This window comes from Anabrus simplex, chromosome 2, assembly GCF_040414725.1.
Source record: "Anabrus simplex isolate iqAnaSimp1 chromosome 2, ASM4041472v1, whole genome shotgun sequence".
Lineage (NCBI taxonomy): Eukaryota > Metazoa > Arthropoda > Insecta > Orthoptera > Tettigoniidae > Anabrus > Anabrus simplex.
Genome location: NC_090266.1, coordinates 270,131,163 through 270,155,061, shown reverse-complemented (window position 1 = coordinate 270,155,061; position 23,899 = coordinate 270,131,163). Strand labels below are relative to the sequence as shown.

General features: G+C 38.7%; 1 protein-coding gene across 1 annotated transcript in view; it reads left to right on the top strand.

The window, feature by feature from the left end:
* The window catches only part of LOC136862773 (short/branched chain specific acyl-CoA dehydrogenase, mitochondrial), a 158,669-nt gene that overhangs the window by 29,273 nt on the left and 105,497 nt on the right, over positions 1-23,899 (top strand). The window contains exon 2 of the mRNA XM_067139019.2: positions 4,150-4,306. Coding sequence (XP_066995120.2) covers positions 4,150-4,306 — 157 coding nt within the window. The remainder of the gene's footprint in view (positions 1-4,149; positions 4,307-23,899) is intronic.

Here is a 23,899-nt window from a genome sequence, read left to right as displayed (position 1 = left end):
ACCTCAGCTGAGAATGATGGAATTCCACATCACATTATAATGTAAGCATCATCATCATCATTATTGTTCCACTTACTAAACTTGAAAGCAGTGAGAAAAAAACGTCGCACGTATTTCTGAGAGCACGGCATCGGAGACTGATATTGCTGCCCAGACTCTCGTCTCTCTCCCCTAGACCAATCTCACGTGCCTTGCTGACGAATATCCGATAGGTGCTGGGAACGGGGTGATAACTGTGCTAGGCTTCGTTCCGTCAGATCGCCACTGCTATCAACCATGCGTTAACTCATCGTATATACATCCCAAGACTATACTTCACAGGATCATTTCTGTCCTCACCTCATACTTCTGACTTATATAAATAACAGAGCGCTGGTATTTTACTCCCGTTTACTTCTACATCCTTATAAGGTTGCTGTTATAGGACTAATACAGTTTTCCTTTTATAGGTAGATCTGCTAAAATTAAATGCATTATTTCATGTTTAGTGTTCTCTTTTGTTGGTTGGAATTGGACCCGTGATTATGGGTCGGACACCAACACTGATCTGCCGAGGAATGATGGATACGATCGCTGTAAAATTCAACATGTTTATTTAATAATCATAGTCTAATAATAGTGCATGGCATCTGTATAGGCTTTGTGGTGACTTAATGAGAATAAATGAATGGTGAAGATATCATAAATACCCAGTCCCCAAGCCAGGGGAATTAACAGTATGAGCAGGTTGAATCTTAAAATTGAACCGGGGCTATCGGACCAAAGCCAAGCATTCTATCCAATAAGCCACAAAGCCAGAATTTAATTTGCAAAACCTTAGGCTATCATCTCCACTGATCAGGGGTTGAGTATTGTTAGTGGCAGAGTCCAGGGCAGTAGCTTGTGAAGCAGCCTTGACAACACAGCAGGCTTCTCTGTTGGCTATTGGCTGCAGCTCAAATCGCTGAAGGCTTGACGTTCACTAAACCAACTATCGGAAAGGGGTAACCTAAGTCTTAGTGCTAGCCCAAGTTTTGATCCCAACATACGCCACTGCAAGATATGCTGCTATCTTCTTTGTTTTGAACATATTTGAAGTTGTTTCTCTTGTTCTTCATGACTTGGAATGGTGACTTGTGGTTCCCTTGACTGCCTTCCTCTCATTTCTTTGTAACTCAGTCCAGGATGTCTCTTTCTTTAACAATCCTCTTCGTGTGAAGCTTTTTCTGCTAGTTGTTTTACGTTGCACCGACACAGATAGGTCTTTTGGTGATGATGGGACAGGAAAGGCCTAGGAATGGGAAGGAAGAGGCCATAGCCTAAAGTAAGGTACAGCCCCAGCATTTGCCTGGCGTGAAAATGGGAAACCACAGAAAACCATCTTCAGGGCTGCCGACAGTGGGGTTCGAACCCACTATCTCCCGACTGCGAGCTCACAGCTGCGCACTCCTAACCGCACAACCAACTCACCTGGTCGTGTGAAGTTTTTGGCATCTGTAAGTAGAATGAAACTTCTTTATATCCTCTTGGCTTTTCAATAAGTTTTTGCTGTACCTTATCTCATTCTACCCTTACTGCAGTGTGTTCTTTTATTGCTGTTCTGACAGTATCGTTCCACCATGGGATCTCTTTACTCTTAACCTTATTTTGTTGTCTTTCTTACTACTGTTATGGCTAAGTGCACCATTCTTTTCTTAAAAGTATTCCTTTCTTACCCCATTCCTGCTTTGCACTTGGATAGTTTGTTGCTGATTACAGTCTGGTATCCACATTTCTTCCAGCTGTTCTGAGTTGCTCAGATGATAGAATACTGGCCTTCTGAGCTCCAGTTGGCAGGTTTGATCTCAACTCAGTCTGGTGGTATTTTAAGGTGCTCAAATACATCAGCTTCATGTCAGCAGATTTAATGGCACATAAAGGAACTCATGTGGGACATAATACTGACACCTCAGCATATCCCATAACCATGAAAGTACTGTAGTTAGTGGGACTTAAACCAATAACGTTATTACTACTCTTCTTCCGTGAATTTTTTAGATTTCCAATCTCTTCTCTTTGTATTTGGAGTTTGTTACATTGATGTTTCCTAATGTGGCTGATAGCAGCTTGTGGTCACTTTCCGAGCTCTCTTCTGGGAGAATCTTTATATCCCATTCTCTGTTTGAGGCGTAGCCGATACCAGATTTTATTTCCCCATTCCAGTCATTTGTGGTGATCTTGTGACTCTGCTGTTTCTTGCACCTGGTATTCTTAATGATTAGCCACGGCTGCTTCCTTCCCACTCCTAGCCCTTTCCTATCCCATCATTGCCATAAGACCTATCTGTGTTGGTGCAACGTAAAGCAGATTACAGAGGGAAAAAAAAATCTTAATGATGGGATATTTTCGTGGAAGATAAAGGAGGTGTTCCTCTTTCCAAATCAAAGAGGGGCTTGTCTCATCTTTGTGCCCTATCCTTTACAATACCTATTTGGGCAGTTGTATCTTCCATCACTTACATTTTTATGTTCTGTATACTCCTTTAATCCTTAGAGGAAAGTATATTTTCTCTTTTTGACTATATTCAGATTGTGGTGCATATACTGTGAAATAAGGTCAATCTTTTTGTTGATGTTCTAATATGGCTGATCTGGTCATTGACATGCATTGTCTGATCGAGCATTTTTTGGTTGACTATAAATACCATTCAGTTTCTTGCTTCTGTCTCATTTCCAAGGTAAGGTAAAATCTTGTTGGGAGACCTAGAGGATGTAATGAACTCAGTCTAAATTTCCATTCTATTCAAATTTGTTGCCTTTTCTTAGTATTTTTGCCCTTTCCATTTCCACTTTGTTTCACTCAATCCAGTATCTGTATACATTTCCATTCCATTAGGTTTTCCTTGTAGTTCAGCATGCACTAACAGATAGAGGTTATTAGCAATAGTGGGGTAGTAAAGGGCTAGGGCTGAGAATATAGCAGCTGTGGCCCTAATTAATGAACAGCCCTGGCATTTTCCTAATGTGAAAAATGGAAGCACCGGGCGAGTTGGTCGTGCGGTTAGAGGCGCGTGGCTGTGAGCTTGCATCCGGGAGATAGTGGGTTTGAATCTCACTGTCGGCAGCCCTGAAGATGGTTTTCTGTGGTTTCCCATTTTCACACCAGGCAAATGCCGGGGCTGTACCTTAATTAAGGCCACGACTGCTTCCTTCCAACTTCTAGGCCTTTCCTATCCCATCGTCACCATAAGACCTATCTGTGTCAGTGCGACGTAAAGCCACTAGCAAAACAAATAAAAATAAATGGAAAGCTAAAGAAAACCATCCTCAGAATCTTTGATGGTGACATTTGAACCCTTTATTGATTAATGCAAGCTCTTCAGATTTAATGGTTAAGGTTGCAGTATTTAATGTTGTTATTCTTGCTTTGTTTTACCATCTGCCTCTTTCTTGTTTGTCTGGTTTTTCCTATTTGCATATGTCTTCTCAGCTCATCATCATCATCATCATCATCATTCACAGCAGCCTTGTGCACTGTGGATGTCTTGAGTTTCTTTGTCATTTGTCCTTAGCTCTGTTTATTATTGAAAGCAGTTTTTCATCAGCTGGCTTGATAGGCCTAATGCTTCTGAAGAATTTATATTGAGTTTTACTCCCTGTGATAGTTCCATATCACACCTGTAGAGTAGCAGGTTTCCCTCACATGGTTCATTGTGTGTTTGGTTTGGACCAGTCTTTCTGATTTGCCTTTGAGGAGAGACATTGTCAGCTTGGCTTGAAAATACTATCTCTTTCATACACATCATTTATCATCTGCACTTGTGTATGCCTCAGTTCCATTATTTTCATAGTCCACTTTTTATGAAGATGTTGAAAACTTGATCATGAAAATCTCCTTGTAATAATGAATATCGTCGTTGCTGGGACAAAACCTCCTATGTGATAATATGTTTTGGAAATATACTGACCCGCAGCACATACATTGTGAAGAGCGAGAATGCCTTGACAATATGCACACGATATTGCACCTTAGATGACAGAACCTTACCAGCCAAAGTTCTAAGCTAAAATTATTTCACATAGGAGGTTTTGTCCCGGCAGCGACGATATGTTTATTTGGTTGTATTTATTCATTAATTTGTTTGTTTTGTTTGTTTATTTGTTTGTTTCTATCTTCCTTTCTTTCTTTCAGATTCAACAAGGTGTTACACTTTTATGTCGGCTTCACTCTGAACAAGTCCCTGGAGAATTGAAATTGAATAAATTCTCTTCTCTTCAAGGATCAGGACCTCATTTTCCTGCACCACTTTCTTCTTTCACCGAAGATGAACAAATGCTCAAAGAAACTGGTAAATTCTGAATATCCTTATACGAATTTCGTCAGTAATGCTTAAGTTCGAAGTAATTTGCCTGAATTTTAAATTATACTAGTTGTGTATTATTTCTGTTGTTTACTGATTAACATCGAGGGCAAAGATTCAGTATGTACTGCGAAATATTAGTACCATGAGTCACTGTTTGCAGCGCAGTCATCTAGGTGCGGGTTTCACTGTTGTTTGTTTCTTCCTCGCAGATGATATGATCACAAGGTGCACAAGGCTGCCATCTTGTGAACTTAGAAACTTTTTTTTTTTTTTTTTGCTAGTTGTTTTACGTTGCACCGACACAGATAGGTCTTATGGCGACGACGGGACAGGACAGGGCTAGGAGTGGGAAGGAAGCGGCCGTGGCCTTAATGAAGGTACAGCCCCAGCATTTGCCTGGTGTGAAAATGGGAAACCACGGAAAACCATTTTCAGGGTTGCCGACAGTGGGATTCGAACCTACTATCTCCCGAATACTGGATATTGGCCGCACTTAAGCGACTGCAGCTATCGAGCTCGGTAACTTAGAAACTAGGGAGAAGATGATTGTGTAAGCCCCATAAATGAACTTTCTTTTGCTGTGTGGAGAGTTTGTGCCACGGCCATAGGGAAAAGTCTCTCAAAGGGAGTGTGGCCCAAAAGAGGCCACTGTTCTCATGACAGAGATTGACGTGGATGTTCAAAGATAGGCTGCGAAGTGGTACATTGTTTCCTTTACAGATTGCATTTAGTTGTTTTTTTATTGTGCACAGGTTTATAATCGAATAGATTTGTCTTGATTGTTGGGAATGACATTATATCTGATAAATAATAATGGCGTGTGGCTTTCGGAGAGAGCTGGTGGGGTCTTTTTTATTTGACGCTCGTAGGCGACCTGCGCATCATGATGAGGATGAAATGATCATATCCGACTATATCTCAGCCATTGGAAATGCTAGTGCGTGCTTTTATCATGAGTTGCAAAAAAAAATATATATATATATATATATATATATAAACATCTGGTTAACTCATTGGGCCCGAGTCACGGAACCGTTCCGTGCTTCGTCTCGGTGGACCAAATGCCGGACCACGGAACTGTTCCGTTGTCTCATTTTACTACGTAATTTATCTTTTCCTCAAGAGATGGCAGACTGGGTTGCATTTGTGATTTATGTAGGGATTCTTTCTTTGCAATGTTATATGCTCTTTGCTAATATATATCGATAGTGTGCTTGGTAATATTAGTTTGAAGTGGGCTATCTCTCGACTTTGAGATTCGCTTGTAAACAAGATGGCTGCCAGTATAGAACTGATATTTACCAATATATAACCCCTTTTAGGAAGTAATGATGATTAGGAATGTAATTTTTTCAGTGAAATTAGTAGTAATATTAGTATTAGTGTTAGCAATGCTCCTGAAGAACAAATAGATGTGGAAATTGAAGAGGAAATGCAAAAAGAAGGCCGTGTTACAGCTCAGCAGGCGGACTGAGTACGGACCCGTGATGCTAATAAAATAAAATGTTTTACTGTATTCCTTGTTCCGCAGTTTGTGGTATGAATGCCTTTTGTTTTCATGTATATTTAAATCTTTAGTGGTCTTCTAAGTAAGAAATTTCACACGACATGATTTCGACACTATATTTCCTCCAAAATAATCCCAGCGCCAATGCAGTTTCAATCCAACAAATATGCAGGGCTCAATGGGTTAAAGGAGCATGAATGTCAGTGTAAACTGTATCAGCTTGAGATGTCTGCTATTATTGAGCGTATCCCACCAGGAGGATGAAATGGATTTAGAGGAGAGACATTTTGGCTACTACCCAACAATTCCATGACTTCTGACTTCAATAGGCAGTTCACATTGATAAACATCACTATACATTTCCAGTTGGAAGAAGAAAGACTTCTACTTTAATAGAATTTGGCTTGCATATCTCTGAAGCATGAGGCGGCAGCCTAGTTACAGTTCCATTTCGTGCAGAAGACAGACTGTGAAGTAAAACTTGCAAGTTCGCTTCTGTCTGAGAGTGGTCAAACCAAGTAGAACACCAAACACTCTAGAGAAAGTCTGCTGCATCATAGATGTACGAAGGCAGATCGGAAAGTAACACACAATAATTTTTTTCTCACCTGGTATTGCAGCTGGAATGTTGAAATTTCATGAATATATATAATGAAGTTTGCGCTGCAGAGGGTATTTTGTTTTCATGTGCAGCTCTAGCAAGAGAAGCCTGAACTACAAAACAAACATGTGAAGAGCAGCAAAGTGTGGTTCGGTATTCGTGGGCCAAAGGGCATTCACCGAGTGAAATTCACAGGGACATGTGTGGCGTGTATGGGGATGACTGTCTGAATCGTAGCAGGATCTCCTAGTGGTGTGCATTCTTCCAAGAATTGTCGTGTGAACCTTAGTGATTCGCCACGCTCTGGGTGGCCAGTAACAGCTTCAACTCCGAAGAATGTCCACGCTATGGAGGCAGCAAATTTCAATGATTGGCGTCTGCACCTGCGAAACTTATTGCAGACATTCAACATTTCCTGTGGTGCAGTGTGCGACATTGTTCATGACCTGTTGAAATTCCGTAAAGTTATTGCTCGTGGGTGCCTAAGAACCTGACAGACAACCACAAGGACCAGCGAAGGATGACAAGCATTGATCACTAACTTGTTACGCTGCAGAAGCGCATGACTTTCTGAAAGGAATTGTCACTGTTGATGAGTCGTGGGCATACCACTTCACACCCAAAACCAAGCAGGCCTCTATGGAGTGGAAACATGCTGGTTTCCCAGTACGAAAAAATTCAGAGTGGCTCGGTCTGCTAGGAAAGTGCTTGTGACAGTGTTCTGGGACATGTTTGGTATGTTATTGGTGGACTTTGCTGAACATGGGACCACTGTGAATGCTGCAGCGTACATTAAAACTTTGGTTAAGTTTTGTTGTGCCCTTCATGATAAACGCCACAACTGATGGTGTCAAACTTCTTCATAACAATGCTCGTCCCCATGTTGCTGCTCCTGTTTGTGAGAAACTTGTCAAATTTGGGTGGAAAGTGCTCCAGCATCCACCATACAGTCCGGACCTGGCACCGTTGGACTTTCATATGTTTGATCCCATGAAGAAATTCCTGGCTGGCCAACACTTTGTGATAGATGCGGAAGTGAAATCATCAGTCTGCAGATGGCTACACTCCAATCAAACAAGCATATTGAAACTGGTACCACGATGGGAGAAATGTGTTGAGAAACTTGGTGACTATGTAGAAAAGTAGGTCAAAGATGTAAGTTCATTTGTGATTTGTTTGGTTTTGGAACATATTAAACTTTTTGGGTAAAAAATTATTGGGCGTTACTTTTCAATCTGCCCCCGTAATATTCACTTCTCAAAAACATGCTTGTAGCTTAATGGCATGAATGGTATTGATTAATGATAGATTATGCTACAGGACTAGGAGCTGTCATGTCGCGGTGGGGAGGCTTGCGCATCCCAATAAAGCAGATAGCCGAACCGTAGGTGGAACCATATCAGAGGGGTATCTGTCGAAAGACCAGTCTAATGAATGGTTCATCGAAAGGGGGACAGCAGCCTTTCGTAAGTTACAAGGACGTCAGTCTGGATGATTGACTGATATGGCCTAGTAATAATATTTAACATGGCTTAGCTGTTTTGATAATGCTGCAGGGCTGAAATCAATAGGAAACTACAGCCATAACTAACTCCCAAAGACTTGCAACTCTGTCATGGTGAGGTGAGGTGAGGCGAGGTAAGGTGAGGTCCCCATTTGGATCTCCAGGTGGGGACTATACAGGAGGGAGTAATCATTAGGAAAATGAATACTGACATTCTGCGAGTTGGAGCTTGGACAGTTAGGACTTTGAATCATAGCGGTAGGTTGGAGAATCTGAGGAGGGAAGTTGATAGACTAAAATTAGATGTAGTTGGCATAAGCGAAGTACGTTGACAGGAAGAGCAGGATTTTTTGTCACGCAACTACAGAGTTTATAATACATAATGAAACAAGGAAAATGCATGAGTTGGTTTAATAATAAATAAGAAAATAGGACAGCGGTTAAGCTACTATAATCAGCATGGTGAGCGAACTATAGTTGTCACAATGGACACCAAGCCAATGGCCACCAAAATAGTGCAGGTCTATATGCCTACTACTTTAACAGATAACAGATGATGAAGAAACTGAAAGAATGTATGAAGCGATAGAAGATATAATATGTTATATAAAAGGAGACGAGAATCTAATTGTGATGGGAGACTGGAATGCAGTGGCAGGCCAAGGAAGAGAAGGTAATGAATGCTGTTGGAGAATTCACACTGGGATGATGGAATGAAAAAGGAAGTCAGCTTATTGAATTCTGCACTGATCATAATTTAGTATTGCTAATACTTGGTTCAAACGGCACAAACAACGACCGTATACATGGACAAGATCCATAGACACAAGAAGATTTCAAATAGACTTCATTATGATTAGGCAGAGATTTGGGAACCAAGTGTTGAATTGCAAGATGTTTTCAGGAGCAGACGTAGACTGTGACCGTGTGGTGGTTATGAAGTGTCATCCGAAGATGAAGAAATAAAAGAAAGGAAGGAATGCAAGAAGATGAGATCTAGAGAAGTTGGAAGAAAATAATGTGAGGGATTGTTTCAAGGAACATTTTGCACAAGGACTAAATGAAGAGGTTGAAAGAAACACAGTAGATGAAGAGTAGACAGTCGTGCAGAATGAGATCAGTAGGGCTGCTGATGAAAATTTAGGAAGAAAGGTAAGACCAAGTAGGAATCAGTGGATAATTCAGAAGATACTAGTCCTGATTAATCAACAACGAAATTACAAGAATGCAAAAATAGAGGTGGGCAGAAAAGAATACAGGTGATTAAAGGAGGAAGTAGATAGAAAGTGCAGGTCAGCTAAGGAACATTGGCTGAAAGAGACGTGCAGTGGTTTTGAAAGTTTGTGGTTCTAGGAAAGGTAGATGCTGCGTACTGGTAAATCAAGGAAACTTTGGAGAAAGGAAAACTAGGTGTACCTATGAATATTAAGAGATCAGATGGAAATCCACTTCTAGGGAAAGAATACGAGGCAGAAAGATGGCAGGAGCATATTAAACAATTGTATCAAGAGAATAAGGTTCTGGAACAAGAAGAAACTGTTGATGCTGATGAAATAGGAAACCCAATTTTGAGGTTAGAATTTGACAGAGCTTTGAGAAACCTAAATAGGAGCAAGACACCTGGGTTAGATTAGGGGAAGGTGGGGAATAGTGAGACATGGGGAACAGTGAGACATTTCAAATTAACCGCTTCCAGAGAATAATTATGAAGTGATGTTTTTGTGGTAGCATTTTGAAACACACCCCATACCCATAATCCTGTTTGCAAATGGCTGCCTTTCTTGCAAGTTTACTTTTGTGATCCATTGTGTTCTTAGGGTGAACAAAGTATATTTTCCGTGGTGTCCTCTGTAGTACATATCTCTATTCCTGACGAGAATATATTGGAAATAATTTTCCAAATAGAAAGGGCCTTCTATAGCTTTGGTTTCATGAAACATTAAATCTGTTCATGCAGGCAGGTTATGGTGGAATTAGGAATACATATGACGATGGCTGATGGGGAACAGTGAGACAAGTCTTAGCGGGTAACAATGAGACAGTGTCTCACTGTTCCCCATAAACAGAGGAGTTAAATTGTAATGCAACTATTATTGAATGTCGCTTCTTAAATAATCTGTAGGCAAGAATAGGTATTCTGAACGGCTTCTATTGTTGCAGATCTCATCAACATGCCGCGAAATCCAAAGAGAAAGACTCAGATAGGAACATTTTCAAGTGAGACGATGAGCACAGCTGTTGAGTAAGTTACAGCAGGGAGGAGTTTGAGATCTGTTGCAAAAGAATACAATTTATCATTCCAGACACTGGCTAGATATGTCAAGAAAAGGAAAGATAACCCTGGGGAAATTATTCGTATGACTCCAAATTACAGAATCAATCAAATTTTCACTGATAATGAAGAGGCTAGTATTTCATCTTATTTAATAACATGTTCTAAAATGTTTTATGGTTTGCCAATAATCAAATGTCAAAAGTTAGCTTATGAAATGGCTGTTGAAAACAAAATCAAAATGCCAAAAACATGGGAAACCAATAGGATTGTAGGAATTGAATGGATGAGAGGATTTCTTAAACGCCATCCTGAATTATCCCTCCGTACACCAGAAGGATGCAGTCTGTCAAGGGCAACCTCTTTCAATAAACATAATTGTATGATCTTCTATGACAATCTTCACATTGTCTTATCCAGGACAAATAAATTTGCTGATGGAACAAGGATTTTCAACCTGGACGAAACCAGCACAGTCACTGTCCAGAAACCACCAAAGGTGATAGCAGAAAGGGGGAATAAAACAAGTCAGTAAGGTCACAAGCGGTGAGAAAGGTACACTTGTAACGACATGCTGCATTGTGAGTGCATCTGGAAATAGTCTGCCTCCTGCTATGGTATTTCCGAGGGTACATTTTAAGGAGCACATTATCACTGGTGCTTCGCCAGGTACCCTGGGATTAGCAACAACACCTTTGGGATGGATGAACAGTGAATTGTTCTATCATGTTATGAAACACTTCATAAAGTATTCCCACAGCTCAAAAGACAATCCTTCTCTCCTAATTTTTGATAACCATGAGAGTCATCTTTCTCTTGCAGTGCTAAATTTAGCTAAGTCCAATGGTGTAACTTTGCTGACAGTGCCACCTCATTCTACAAATAAGCTGCAACCATTAGATGTTGGTGTGTTTAAGCCTTTCGCCGTGGCTTATGATAGCGCAGTAGATTCGTGGATATTGCAGCATCCAGGTAAAACTTTCTCAATCTATGATGTCGCGGCGTGTGTTGGATATGCTCACCAGAAGGCACTCCTAGTAACATCATGTCAGCTTTCAAGAAGTGTGGTATCTTTCCGTACGATCGAGACGTTTTCAGTGAGCTTGACTTTCTGCCTTGTTCTGTTACTGACCGGCCTCAAACTACACCAGAAAACTGCAGCAACTTGATGCCTAATCCATTTTCACCAATAAGTCTTCCTGGTCCATCTTCAAGGCCTGAACATGAAAATGTGGTAGATGGAAGGATACAATCTTTTGATGACAGTTCACAGCAAGAAACTAAAAGTGCATCTCCTCCACCTTCTTTTGAAAGGACTGAATTTGTAAGCCCAGAACAAATAAGAGGATACCCGAAGGCTGAGAAAAGGAAACTTAGTCAGAAAAGGCAAAAAGGAAGAAGTATGATCGCAACTGACACACCAGAGAAAAATGCAATTGAAGAACGGTGTAACAAAATGATGGCAAAGCAAACTGAACCTAGAAGAAATGAAGCCAAGAAAGTGTTAGTTCTTGATGAAGATAGCAAAGAAAAAGAAATTTCTCGATTAGATGATTCTTCAGATGATGAATCTGACGAGGATGCAGGTCCACAAATCGATCCCTCGGCATTTGGAGCACTTGAAAGGGCGCCTTCAGTAGACGATTATGTTCTGATAGAATTCAGACAAAAGAATAATAAGCTTGTTTACTACATTGGCAAGATTTTAAGTGGAAAAGATAAAAGTGGAGATTTAGAGATTAGCTTTTTAAGGAAAAATAGTGCAGGGAAATTTACTATTCCAGATGTTCTTGATGTGGCTTCCGTTTCTGAAACTGACATTAAAATGATACTACCAGTGCCAAAAATGACAGGAATAACAAAGAGACAGCAGTCTTGTTTTGCATTTCAGGTTGATTTTTCACTAATTGACATTCGTTGATGAGTGTCTCACTGTTCCCCCGGTTGTGTCTCATTGTACCCCATCCGTGGGGAAGAGTGAGACAATGTGAGTGTCTTCAAATATATTATTATTGTAATTTGTTGATACAGATTAGGATATTTGTTCTGTAAGGCATCAAAAGAGTAATCTTTGAAGAACTGCATGTGCCATATTTGAAGTAAATAACTTAATTTGTTTTCCTTTTGTGATGATCCAAAATAAAAGTGTCTCACTGTTACCCACCCTCCCCTACATATCCTTAGAATTAGTGACTGCCTTACGGAAAACCAGCATGGAGAGGTTATTCCATTTAGTGTGCGAGATGTATGAATGAGAAGAAATGCCATCCAATTCTAGAGAGAATATTGTTGTACTTGTTCCCAAGAAATCAGGTGCTGACAAGTGCGAAAACCATTAGTTTGGTATCGCATGCTTTCAGTATTTTAACACGTATTATTTACAGAAGAATGGAAAGACAAGTTGAAGCTGAGTTAGGGAGGATCAGTTTGGCTTCAGATGAAATGTAGGAACATGTGAAGCAATCCTGGAATCCTGGCTGTATGCCTGTACTAAGATGATCGATTACAAGATATTAGGATCGAATCAAGAAAGACAAGCCTATGTACGTGGCATTCATAGATCTAGAAAAGGCATTCAATAATGTTGATTTGACCAAGCTACATATTTGAGATTCTGAAGGTGATGGGATAAGATACTGGGAAAGTAGAATTATCTACAATCTGAACCAAAATCTGTCTGCAGTGTTAAGAAACTGTAACCTTTATCGGTGTACACACACACAAAAATTAAAACATAATAATAATAAACTTTATAAGGAGAAATAATGATTTTCAGACGCGATCAAACAAAATCGAAATCTCACGCACGACAAATAAAGGAAAACATTAGAATGTAACTACCAGGTTAGACATTTTTTTTCGAAATTTATTGACCATCTCCCTTGGTAAGTTACTCCAATCCCTAACTCCCCTTCCTATAAACAAATATTTGTCCCAATTTGTCCTCTTGAATTCCAACTTTATCTTCATATTGTGATCTTTCCTACTTTTAAAGACATCATCCAAACTTATTCGTCTACTGATGTCCTCCCACGCCATCTCTCCTTTGACAGCTCAGAACATACCACTTAATACTTAGTCGAGCAGCTCGTCTCCTTTCTCCCAAGTCTTCCCAGCCCAAACTTTGCAACATTTTTGTAACACTACTCTTTTGTTGGAAATCACCCAGAACAAATCGAGCTGCTTTTCTTTGGATTTTTCCCAGTTCCTGAATCAAGTAATCCTGGTAAGGGTCCCATACACTGGAACCATACTCTAGGTGGGGTCTCACCAGAGACAAATATGCTCTCTTCTTTACATCCTTACTACAACCCCTAAATACTCTCATAACCATGTGCAGAGATCTGTACCCTTTATTTACAATCATATTTATGTGATTACCCCAATGAAGATCTTTCCTTATATTAATACCTAGGTATTTACAATTATCCCCAAAGGGAACTTTCTCCCTATCAACGCACTAATTAAAACTGAGAGGACTTTTCCTATTTGTGAAACTCACAACCTGACTTTTATCCCCGTTTATCATCATACCATTGCCTACTGTCCATCTCACAACATTATCGAGGTCATTTTGCAGTTGCTCACAATCTTGTAACTTATTTATTACTCTGTACAGAATAACATCATATGCAAAAAGCCTTATCTCTGATTCCACTTCTTTACACATATCATTGATATATGTATATATATATAAGAAAACATAAAGGTCCAATAATACTGCCTTGAGGAATTCCCCTCTTAATTTTTACAGGGACAGATAAAGCTTCACCTACTCTAATTCTCTGAGTTCTATTTTCTAGAAACAGAGCCACCCATTCAGTCACTCTTTTGTCAAGTCCAATTGCACTCATTTTTGCCACTAGTCTCCCATGATTTACCCTATCAAATGCCTTAGATAAGTCAGTCGCAATACAGTCCAATTGACCTCCTGAATCCAAGATATCTGCTATATCTTGCTGGAATCCTACAAGTTGGGCTTCAGTGGAATAACCTTTCCTAAACCCAAACTGCCTTCTATCGAACCAATTATTAATTTTGCAATCATGTCTTATATAATCAGAAATAATGCTTTCCCAAAGCTTACATACAATGCATGTCAAACTGACTGGCCTGTAATTTTCAGCTTTATGTCTATCACCCTTTCCTTTATATACGGGGGCTACTATAGCAATTCTCCATTCATTTGGTAAAGTTCCTTCATACAAACAATAATCAAACAAGTACTTCAGATATGGTACTATATCCCAACCCATTGTCCTTAGTATATCTCCGGAAACCTTATCAATTCCAGCTGCTTTTCTAGTTTTCAACTTTCGTATCTTACTGTAAATGTCATTGCTGTCATAGGTAAATTTTAATACTTCTTTATTATTAGTCACCTCCTCTATCTGGACATTATCCTTGTAACCAACAATCTTTACATACTGCTGACTAAATACTTCTGCCTTTTGAAAATCCTCGCATACACACTCCCCTTGTTCATTAATGATTCCTGGAATGTCGTCCTTGGAACCTGTTTATGCCTTAAAGTACCTGTACATACTCTTCCATTTTTCGCTAAAATGAGTGTGCGCACCAATTATGCTTGCCATCATGTTATCCTTAGCTGACTTCTTTGCTAGATTCAATTTCCTCATAAGTTCCTTCAATTTCTCCTTACTTCCACAGCCATTTCTAACTCTATTTCTTTCCAACCTGCACCTCCTTCTTAGTCTCTTTACTTCCCTGTTATAATATAGTGGATCTTTACTATTCCTTACCACCTTGAAAGGTACAAACCTATTTTCACATTCCTCAACAATTGCTTTAAACCCATCCCAAAGTCCGTTTACAACATGACAACTAAAGGAACGGAGATGGGAAGTGGTTGAGATCCTACCTGGACTGTTGGAAAGTATTGGCATTGCCGGTGAAACGAAATTAGCGGTGATTCAATTAAGGTAGTACATTTACTGAAATAATAATAATTAAAAAAATAACATTACAATTGGAGCCATCAATGACTCATATCAAGGTTAACACGCAACAAATTAGAGAGAGACATCACATTAGTACAAGCTTCACGGCGGTGACTTTAAAATAACATACAGAGGTAATTAGAAATACTTTAACCAAATGCGTTGAAAAGAAAGGAGCACATGCTCACAAATCACACCTACATGTTAATACGTAAAGAAGGAAAGAAAAGGTGAAAATAATTAAATCATAACCCAGAGCCCGCTCAGGAAGCAACCCTCTCTAAAACACTTCCGAGTAAGGAGCTTATTAGAAATTGTTACAATAATAAAAACCACCTTTCCAATACTTAGTAATCCTTTATATTTAGGATAAAACCATTAACATATATTAAAAATAGGACACGTTTCGCTCATGCTTTGTGAGCATCATCAGCCAAAATAACTTAATTCAAGGTAGGTCAGGGCCCTGAACCCAGTACATATAATGTAAAAACGTCTATTAATACAACGATAAAACTAATTACAACAATATAAAAAAATGATCAGTAAGAATATAATAAGTCTATTAAAACATTTGGTGACATTAAAATAGCTTGAATTGTAGGTGAATGGTATGAACTGTTGATGATACGTTGCTGTGAATGATTATTCGTACGGAACGATGGGCATAATCCTCGTACGATGGCATTAAACTGTTTATAGTTGGGAACACTTTTTACACAATAAAATGAACTATCGTGAATTGCTGTCTTGTTATAGATGTCTAAGATCAACATGTGTTGGTTGAAAAACAAATTATATATATGGATAAAATGTCGCCAGGTTAGCGTGAAACTGTTTTTAGAGATTCCCTCATGTTATATTTCATCGTAGTCTTATTTATTATATACTGTCATGATCTTCGAAAAGGGGGCTAAAAGATCTCATAGGTGAAAAAACGTGAAAGAGGTGAGCCCTGAAAAAGAAAAGAGAATATGTAAGTGTACGTTGCTGGGATTTAAAATATGTCCTACTGTAGGGAAATACTGAAAAAAGGCTCTTACCCTTGTGTTGGTTGAGGAGTGAATGGTCCCTTAGTTGTTTGGAGGTATGATGGTCACTGACTTGTTGCTCCGTGTGTTGTACGAATGTGTTCGTAGAGGTGGGGAGGATGGCGTAAGGAGAAAGGAGGGCGGGGTGCTGCGCGAGTTGTGAGCTGGGAGAGGGGATGCAGTGCGAGGAGGCGAAGTAGGAGTAGCTCCTGTTGCTACTGGTGGGTTAAAAGCATGTTTATAGGGGAATATTTTCATGAAGTTCTTGGCATTGATACCGAAATTAGTGTTTAGATTGGGGATTTGCTCAATTATGGGGCTATTAATGTCAGAGATATCATTTAAATTTCTATTTTTATTAAAATGATGGTCCAAGGAAATGTAAGCGTTTTCAAATCCGGTTATTAGACTACTTTTGTTTGCGTATTTTAGTATTTGCCTATCCTGATCGATAGTAGTGAACGTATGCCCCATTTCCTTCATATGGGTACTCATGGCGGAATGTTTTCTGTGTTTTAAGGCTTTATAATGTTCCAAATACCTTATTCTGAAGCTGCGGCTGGTCTGTCCAACATAAGAAAAATTGCAGCCTGTGCTTCTGAGTCTATATATTCCCGAGTTTGAGAATTTGTCATTAATTGTATTAATGGAATTGGAATTGAAGAAAATGTTACGGTTGGTATTATGGGTCCGGTATGCAATGCTAATGTGCTTTCTTAATGGTTTGGTGATATTGTAAATGGTTGGTTCTTTTTCAGGGCTCACCTTTTTTCACGTTTTTTCACCTATGAGATCTTTTAGCCCCCTTTTCGAAGATCATGACAGTATATAATAAATAAGACTACGATGAAATATAACACTAGGGAATCTCTAAAAACAGTTTCACGCTAACCTGGTGACATTTTATCCATATAAATATAATTCATTTTTCAACCACCACATGTTGATCTTAGACATCTATAACAAGACAGCAATTCATGATAGTTCATTTTATTGTGTAAAAAGTGTTCCCAACTATAAACAGTTTAATGCCATCGTACAAGGATTATGCCCATCGTTCCATACAAATAGTCATTCACAGCAACGTATCATCAACAATTCATATCATTCACCTACACTTAGGGCTATTTTAACTCATTGTGGACCGTGGACGGCGTAAGACGTTTAATGTTCCGCGCGAGGCAATGCTGTTTATATTCGTCATCTATGCATTCTTACACCTTAGTCAGCGTTACTGGTTGTGGCAGGAAGTTGGTTGACCTTTTTGAGATAACCCTCGCGTTTAGTGGGCTCATGTTTGTCTTAGCAGTTTTAGCGGGAATATCTCAGCACTTCCTCGCGCGTCAAGACGGTACTTGAGATTCCAATGCAGTGCATGTCGTTCTTACCGATTGTAGTATAATGGCTTATAAAACAAAGTTTCTTACGGAAGATTAATGATTAGATATTGTTCACAATGATTATTCTGGTGAGTAACTTATTCCTGAAATAGACTCAGATAGTGAAAGTGAGAGTGACGAGGAAATTCCGATAGGCCTATAGGGAAAAGTGAAGTGCCTGATACATATCATCCTAGTTATTTTCCACCCGTTCCACCATTTACAGAGAATTCGGGTATAAACGTTCAAATAGAAAAATAAGCAGGATATTTTGAGTTGCGTGAGTATTTTCATGAATGACGAATTTTATCAGTATGTGTGTGAGCAGACCAATCTATAATACCAATATAATGGTCTGTTATTGGACATAATAAATTTTCCAGCTAACTCATTCTTGGTTGCCTGCGTTTCGCCCTCGTGTGCTAAGTTAGGCTCGTCAGTTGGGACTTAGCACACCACCCAAGACGCAAGGCTAGTGCATACCGTGGAGGCCACTGCATAGGCTACTTGAAGCCACCAGCAGTGCCAATGCACTATGAGAGCTATGTCTCATTTCCAAAAATTGATGCCTGCCTGGCCATCAAATGATGTGGATGTTGATTCCCATAGGGAACCTAAAATATTTGTCCTGAATGAGTAAATTTATAATACCAATATAATGGTCCGTTATTGGACATAATAAATTTTCCAGCTAACTCATTCTTGGTTGCCTGCGTTTCGCCCTCGTGTGCTAAGTTAGGCTCGTCAGTTGGGACTTAGCACACCACCCAAGACGCATGGCTAGTGCATACCGTGGAGGCCACTGCATAGGCTACTTGAAGCCACCAGCAGTGCCAATGCACTATGAGAGCTATGTCTCATTTCCAAAAATTGATGCCTGCCTGGCCATCAAATGATGTGGAGTCAAGTGCGCTGCTCCAGCCTTTCACAAAGAATTTGATCATGCAATCGTGGAAACCGATTAGTCCAAAATCCTGATATAAAAATGTACTGGACCGAGGACCCTGTTTTTCATACTCCAATATTTTCTACAACAATGTTCCAAATACGCTTCCTTCGTATTCTTTCATTTCTTCACTTCAGTTACAGTAAACATTATGCTGAAAGTACAGATTAGGCTGTATAAAATTATACGTATTTTGAAACCTGTGACACCAGATATCACACCCTAAATATTTACTAGAGGTAAGCACAAAGTATCATTTTCCTAACATTTATAGTTTAGGAGTAATTGTATATTGTATTAAGTGATGCACGTCATGAGGGCCGGGCATGAAAATGGCTGGTCCAGGCATTCAAGTGTCCCGCTCAGAAGCAGGTACTGGACGTGTTAATGTCACCAAATGTTTTAATAGACATATTATATTCTTACTGATCATTTTTTATATTGTTGTAATTAGTTTTATCGTTGTATTAATAGACGTTTTTACATTATATGTACTGGAATCAGGGCCCTGACCTACCTTGAATTAAGTTATTTCGGCTGATGATGCTCACAAAGCATGAGCGAAACATGTCTTATTTTTAATATATGTTAATGGTTTTATCCTAAATATAAAGGATTACTAAGCATTGGAAAGGTGGTTTTTATTATTGTAACAATTTCTAATTCTGAATTCCAATACGGCTTTATAATGAGATGTATAACTTGTAAGGAGCTTATCCCAAACGAGAGTATGTTAAGACAAAACGGAACTACTTACAGGCACCCAAGGGAAACTAAAATTTACATCTTTTACATAATTGAAACAAAAGAAAAGGGGGAATGAAAATTTACACAGTTACAACACAATTAATAAAGCCAAAAGGAAAAGGGGAATGCCTCTAAAACAAAATGAGTATGACTAGCCGCGAAGACTAAGTCATGTGAAATTAAAATTGGCGAATGGTAGAAATCCTGGGTAAACTCCGGAGGTTAAAGAAAATTAAATTAAAAACTACATTTGAAAGTTAAAGATCCGAAACAAGAACGAGATAGTGCTTACCTTGGAGGGCCGGGAGACCCATCAGATGGAGGAGACAACTTCTCTCTTCGCCGGTCAAAACAACGAGACAGAGGGAACAAGCTTGGCTCTGGCCAAGTGGCCAGCCGCCGGAAGTGGTGAAGTCATGAAGCAACCAATTAGCGCATCCACATTTCTCACATTCGCCAATAGGAAAAGATTTTATTTTGGCCAATAAGGGCCCAAAGAAAACTGCTGATCAAAATACCAGGCATAGCTTCAAGAAATTTCCATTCTGATGCAACTGGAAACTACTCAAAGAATCCTACCAAACCTGGCATGTATGATGACACTGTGCCTCGAAAGTTATAAAGATGATACCTTTACATAAAAACACTATCTACACATAATAAAATCACCAAAAATAAACACCCTAAAATTATTAAGATTTTTCCCTTAAAACATACATACAAAAAAGAATTTTTTCACTTAAAACACACATAAAAAACAAACAACAACTTATTTCAATATTACACGCAGTCAATCTTGAGGGTACACATTTTACACATCACATTCCTCCCCTGTCCTAAACTCGAGCATAGCTCGAGACAAATAACTTTCTTACACTTTATTGGCAGTCACTGTTGCCTTACGTTGAATATCCATAAAATATTAAAATGTCACTACATTGAATGTTCTTCATTAAGTTGCAGTATTCCTAAAATTACATGTGAATACATCATAGCAAAATTCAACCCTGTAAAAAAAAATATATAGTCTTGTGAAGTTTTTTTACAATCTTCAATTTTTATGTCCTCTGAAAAATAACATAACAAAATACAACCCTATGAAAAGAAATTATAATCTTCAACTGTTATGTCCACTGCAAGGTATCGTCAATTGTATTCACTTTCTGTAAGAAGGTTTTCACTACCTTCTTCATGACAAGGTTTTGAATGGTTAGATCTTGCATTCGTTTTTACTCTAGTTACATGATCGACTTTCTGTAAGAAGGTATCCACTACCTCTTTCGTAACAAAGTTTAGAATGAGTAGATCTTGCATTAGTTTTCACTCTAGTTATATGAATGACTTTGCCACACTTGACCACTGGTTATCGCTGAATCAATGTAGCACCTTGCTGAGCGCGTACATATATAATAATTAAAAAAATAAGAATTAGAAAAATAATAATAATATAATATGAATTATGAAAATATCAATGTCGCGTCCGCTTCACGTCTAGGCAGCAAGATGAAACGGTTAACTTATCAAAATGCGCAAGATCAAACCATACCAAAGCAAACCTAACTTACAGGCCTAACAAACGACAACTACGGAAAGGACGTGGAAGGTGAAAGGAACCCTATTGAGGTTTTCGGGAAAGTATGACGTTATGTGGAAGAAAAGATTCACAATAATCACAATAATCACCCTCAGACTAATAATTATTAACAACATGAAAAGATACAATTTCAAATAAAACAAAACAAATAAATGGCAGAGTAGCTGATATTAAACACGCTCAAAGGATATTTAAATAGACTTACAAAACAAAACCGGCAGTCTAATCAAGCTCTTTGGACACGAAACAAACTTTGAGAGAGAAGTTCACATTTAACTGAAGTTCTCTAGAGTTAAAGGAGGCATCCTCGAAAGAATGAAAAAATTAATTTATGTGATGTACAATACACTATCTAAGAAAGTGTGTTACATTTACTTTTAATTACAAAATACTGAGCAAAAAAAAAAAAAAAAAGATGTATGCCTCCGAAAACAACACGTTGCGGACTAGCTTAACAGCTAAGTCATACTGAAGCTCAGGTTTGGTAAATGTAGAAATCTAGAGGAAACTCCGGCACACAGCATAAAATTCTACATAATCACAGAAGTTACGTTAAGTGAGAAAGGTCCAAAATACAACAATGAGTTTAAATTAATAATAAAGCAATAACTTAGCGCTTACCGTGAGAAGCTGGAGTTCCCGGAGGGGGAACAGACCTTGACCATGTCCGCTTACTAGGTTGGTCCGAAGGAAAAGACGCAGACAGAACACTTAGTTCTCACGAGAAGCCCAAAACAGGAAATCGTACGATTACAAATAGCCAATAAGAACACCTAATTTCTATAGATTTGCATATTAACCAATGGGAAAGTTCGTTATTCTGACCAATCCAAATACATGACCAAATATGGCCAGTTTCTGAATTGCTGATGCAGTTTGAATTACATCACCAATTTCCTCCTCGTGGCATTACATACTGCTCCAAAAGTAATGTACTGCACGCATTTTACCAAAACTCAATATTAAAAAATTCTCTTACATTTCCTAACTTTAATTTTCTTCAAGTTACATTAAAACAAATTTCTTCTTCAAAGTCCAGTGTCTATATTCTTCATACGCTTCTTGAAATTTGATTTAAATGATACAATACCTTTTCAAAATTCAATCAAACACAACTACATGAAATTTAAATACAAAGATCACTTCAAAGATAATTCTTGCAATGTTCATTTACAGTTCCAGATAATATATAAATAATTTCTTGATCTGTCCAGAAAAGTAAAATGGTATTAACAACATATTACGCAATTCCATAATTAAAAATTTTCATTACATAATTTCTTCACTCTTCAAATGTTTTTTTTGCATAAAAATTGTTAAAACGATGGCAAGACCAAAATTAAATAACATTACATGACAAGGATTTCTGCACCTTCACTGATTTCTGTACATTGCTGTTCAACAATGGTCACATCTTCGCCCCCTTTAAACTCAAGCTACACTCGAAACAAATACATTTTAACTTTTACTGAGAGGATTGTGACCACGCACTCTATCCGACACTTGACACCACAACATCTTCGTTCTCTCCAGGAACGTCCATACAGGCCGAAGAGTCACAAGGTGACCACTGGTATTGCTGATAAATGAAGGTGCTGACCACGACTGATGCCAATGACCTCCACACACGTTCAGTCCTACTGAGGTCACCAGCGAAGCTTCTTTTCAGCTCACTCAAGCAGTGAACTGGCTTATAACAGGCAGAGGAGTGTGGCACAGTACTGCCAACCGCCACGTTTAGGAACACCTGCCCACTTCAGCGTCGGATATTAGTGGCCAATAGGCACATTGCAGCCTCCAAACAGGCACCGTAATTTGAAGGACCAGGGCATCGCAGCCACTGCAACAGAAATCAATCCACAGCAGAGAACAGGAGACATAGGGAAACGCCATCATCCGACCATCCAGAAGAGCTTTTAAGAATAATGAAGGGCTGAAGAGTGGATTTTCTATTTTTCTTCCATAACTAATTAACTTAATTAGATGCACCAAACCAGTGACTCCACAAAAGTCCTTAGGGAGGTCCCCTCCCACAATGATACAGGGATTCCCCAGCCCCCCAGGCAAGCACTACTTCAAAATGTCAAGAAGAAAAATGGTGAAACTAAAAGAAAATCTGCCGGAGTTTACTCTAGTACCAGAAACTTTTACAGAGAATCCCTAGTTATGCACCTGAATGAAGATCTTATTTTTACCCCAAAATACATTATACTACCATATACCTAGCATGGTCTCAAATGACTATTTTCATTATCTCTGAAACAACTCCTAATTAAAGTATAAAATCCAGAAAATGGCTGGCCAGCTTTTTACCCCCAAGAAAAAAAATTACTTACAACTAAGATTCCTTATAAGTTTTAAAAACTCATGTTACTGAGGATACAGCATGACACATTACAATTCACCCAATTCCATTACACACAATTCACAATCAACCTTTTCAAGCACTACAGGTATGACAGGTCAGGATAAAAGAGAAAACATCCTCCAAGTAATAAATTACCCAAAGTAGACCTTCATTGACTGAAGTACTACACACATGCAACCTTACCGTTTGGGCACATAATGCACTACCCATATTTTCTCTAGACTTTTACATTAATTACTATGTGCATTCTTAATTATCCAACATTTTAAAAAATCAAAATAAATGGGAAGTGAAATTTAGGAATTTTGCAAGGAAATTAAAAACAGGGAAATAATTACTTAATTACATAAGCAAGCAACTTTACCACAATATTCAATTAAATGAGGTTAGTAAGTCACTAATCATTTACCATGCCATGCACTCATTACTTTTTAACACTGATAAAACTCACATTATGTGTCACGTGTCATATCAGTCAAATTAAAATGCAACTAAAGCCAAGAATACATAACTGAAGATCACATTAACTTTACCGTGGAACAGAAAATCCAAATGAAAAATGAAAGCAATGCAAGAGTGCGCATACAGAAATCCAACTCACTGATATAAGAAATAAAAGGCACAGATCACACCTTCATACCAGGGAATATCAAATAACAGCATGACAC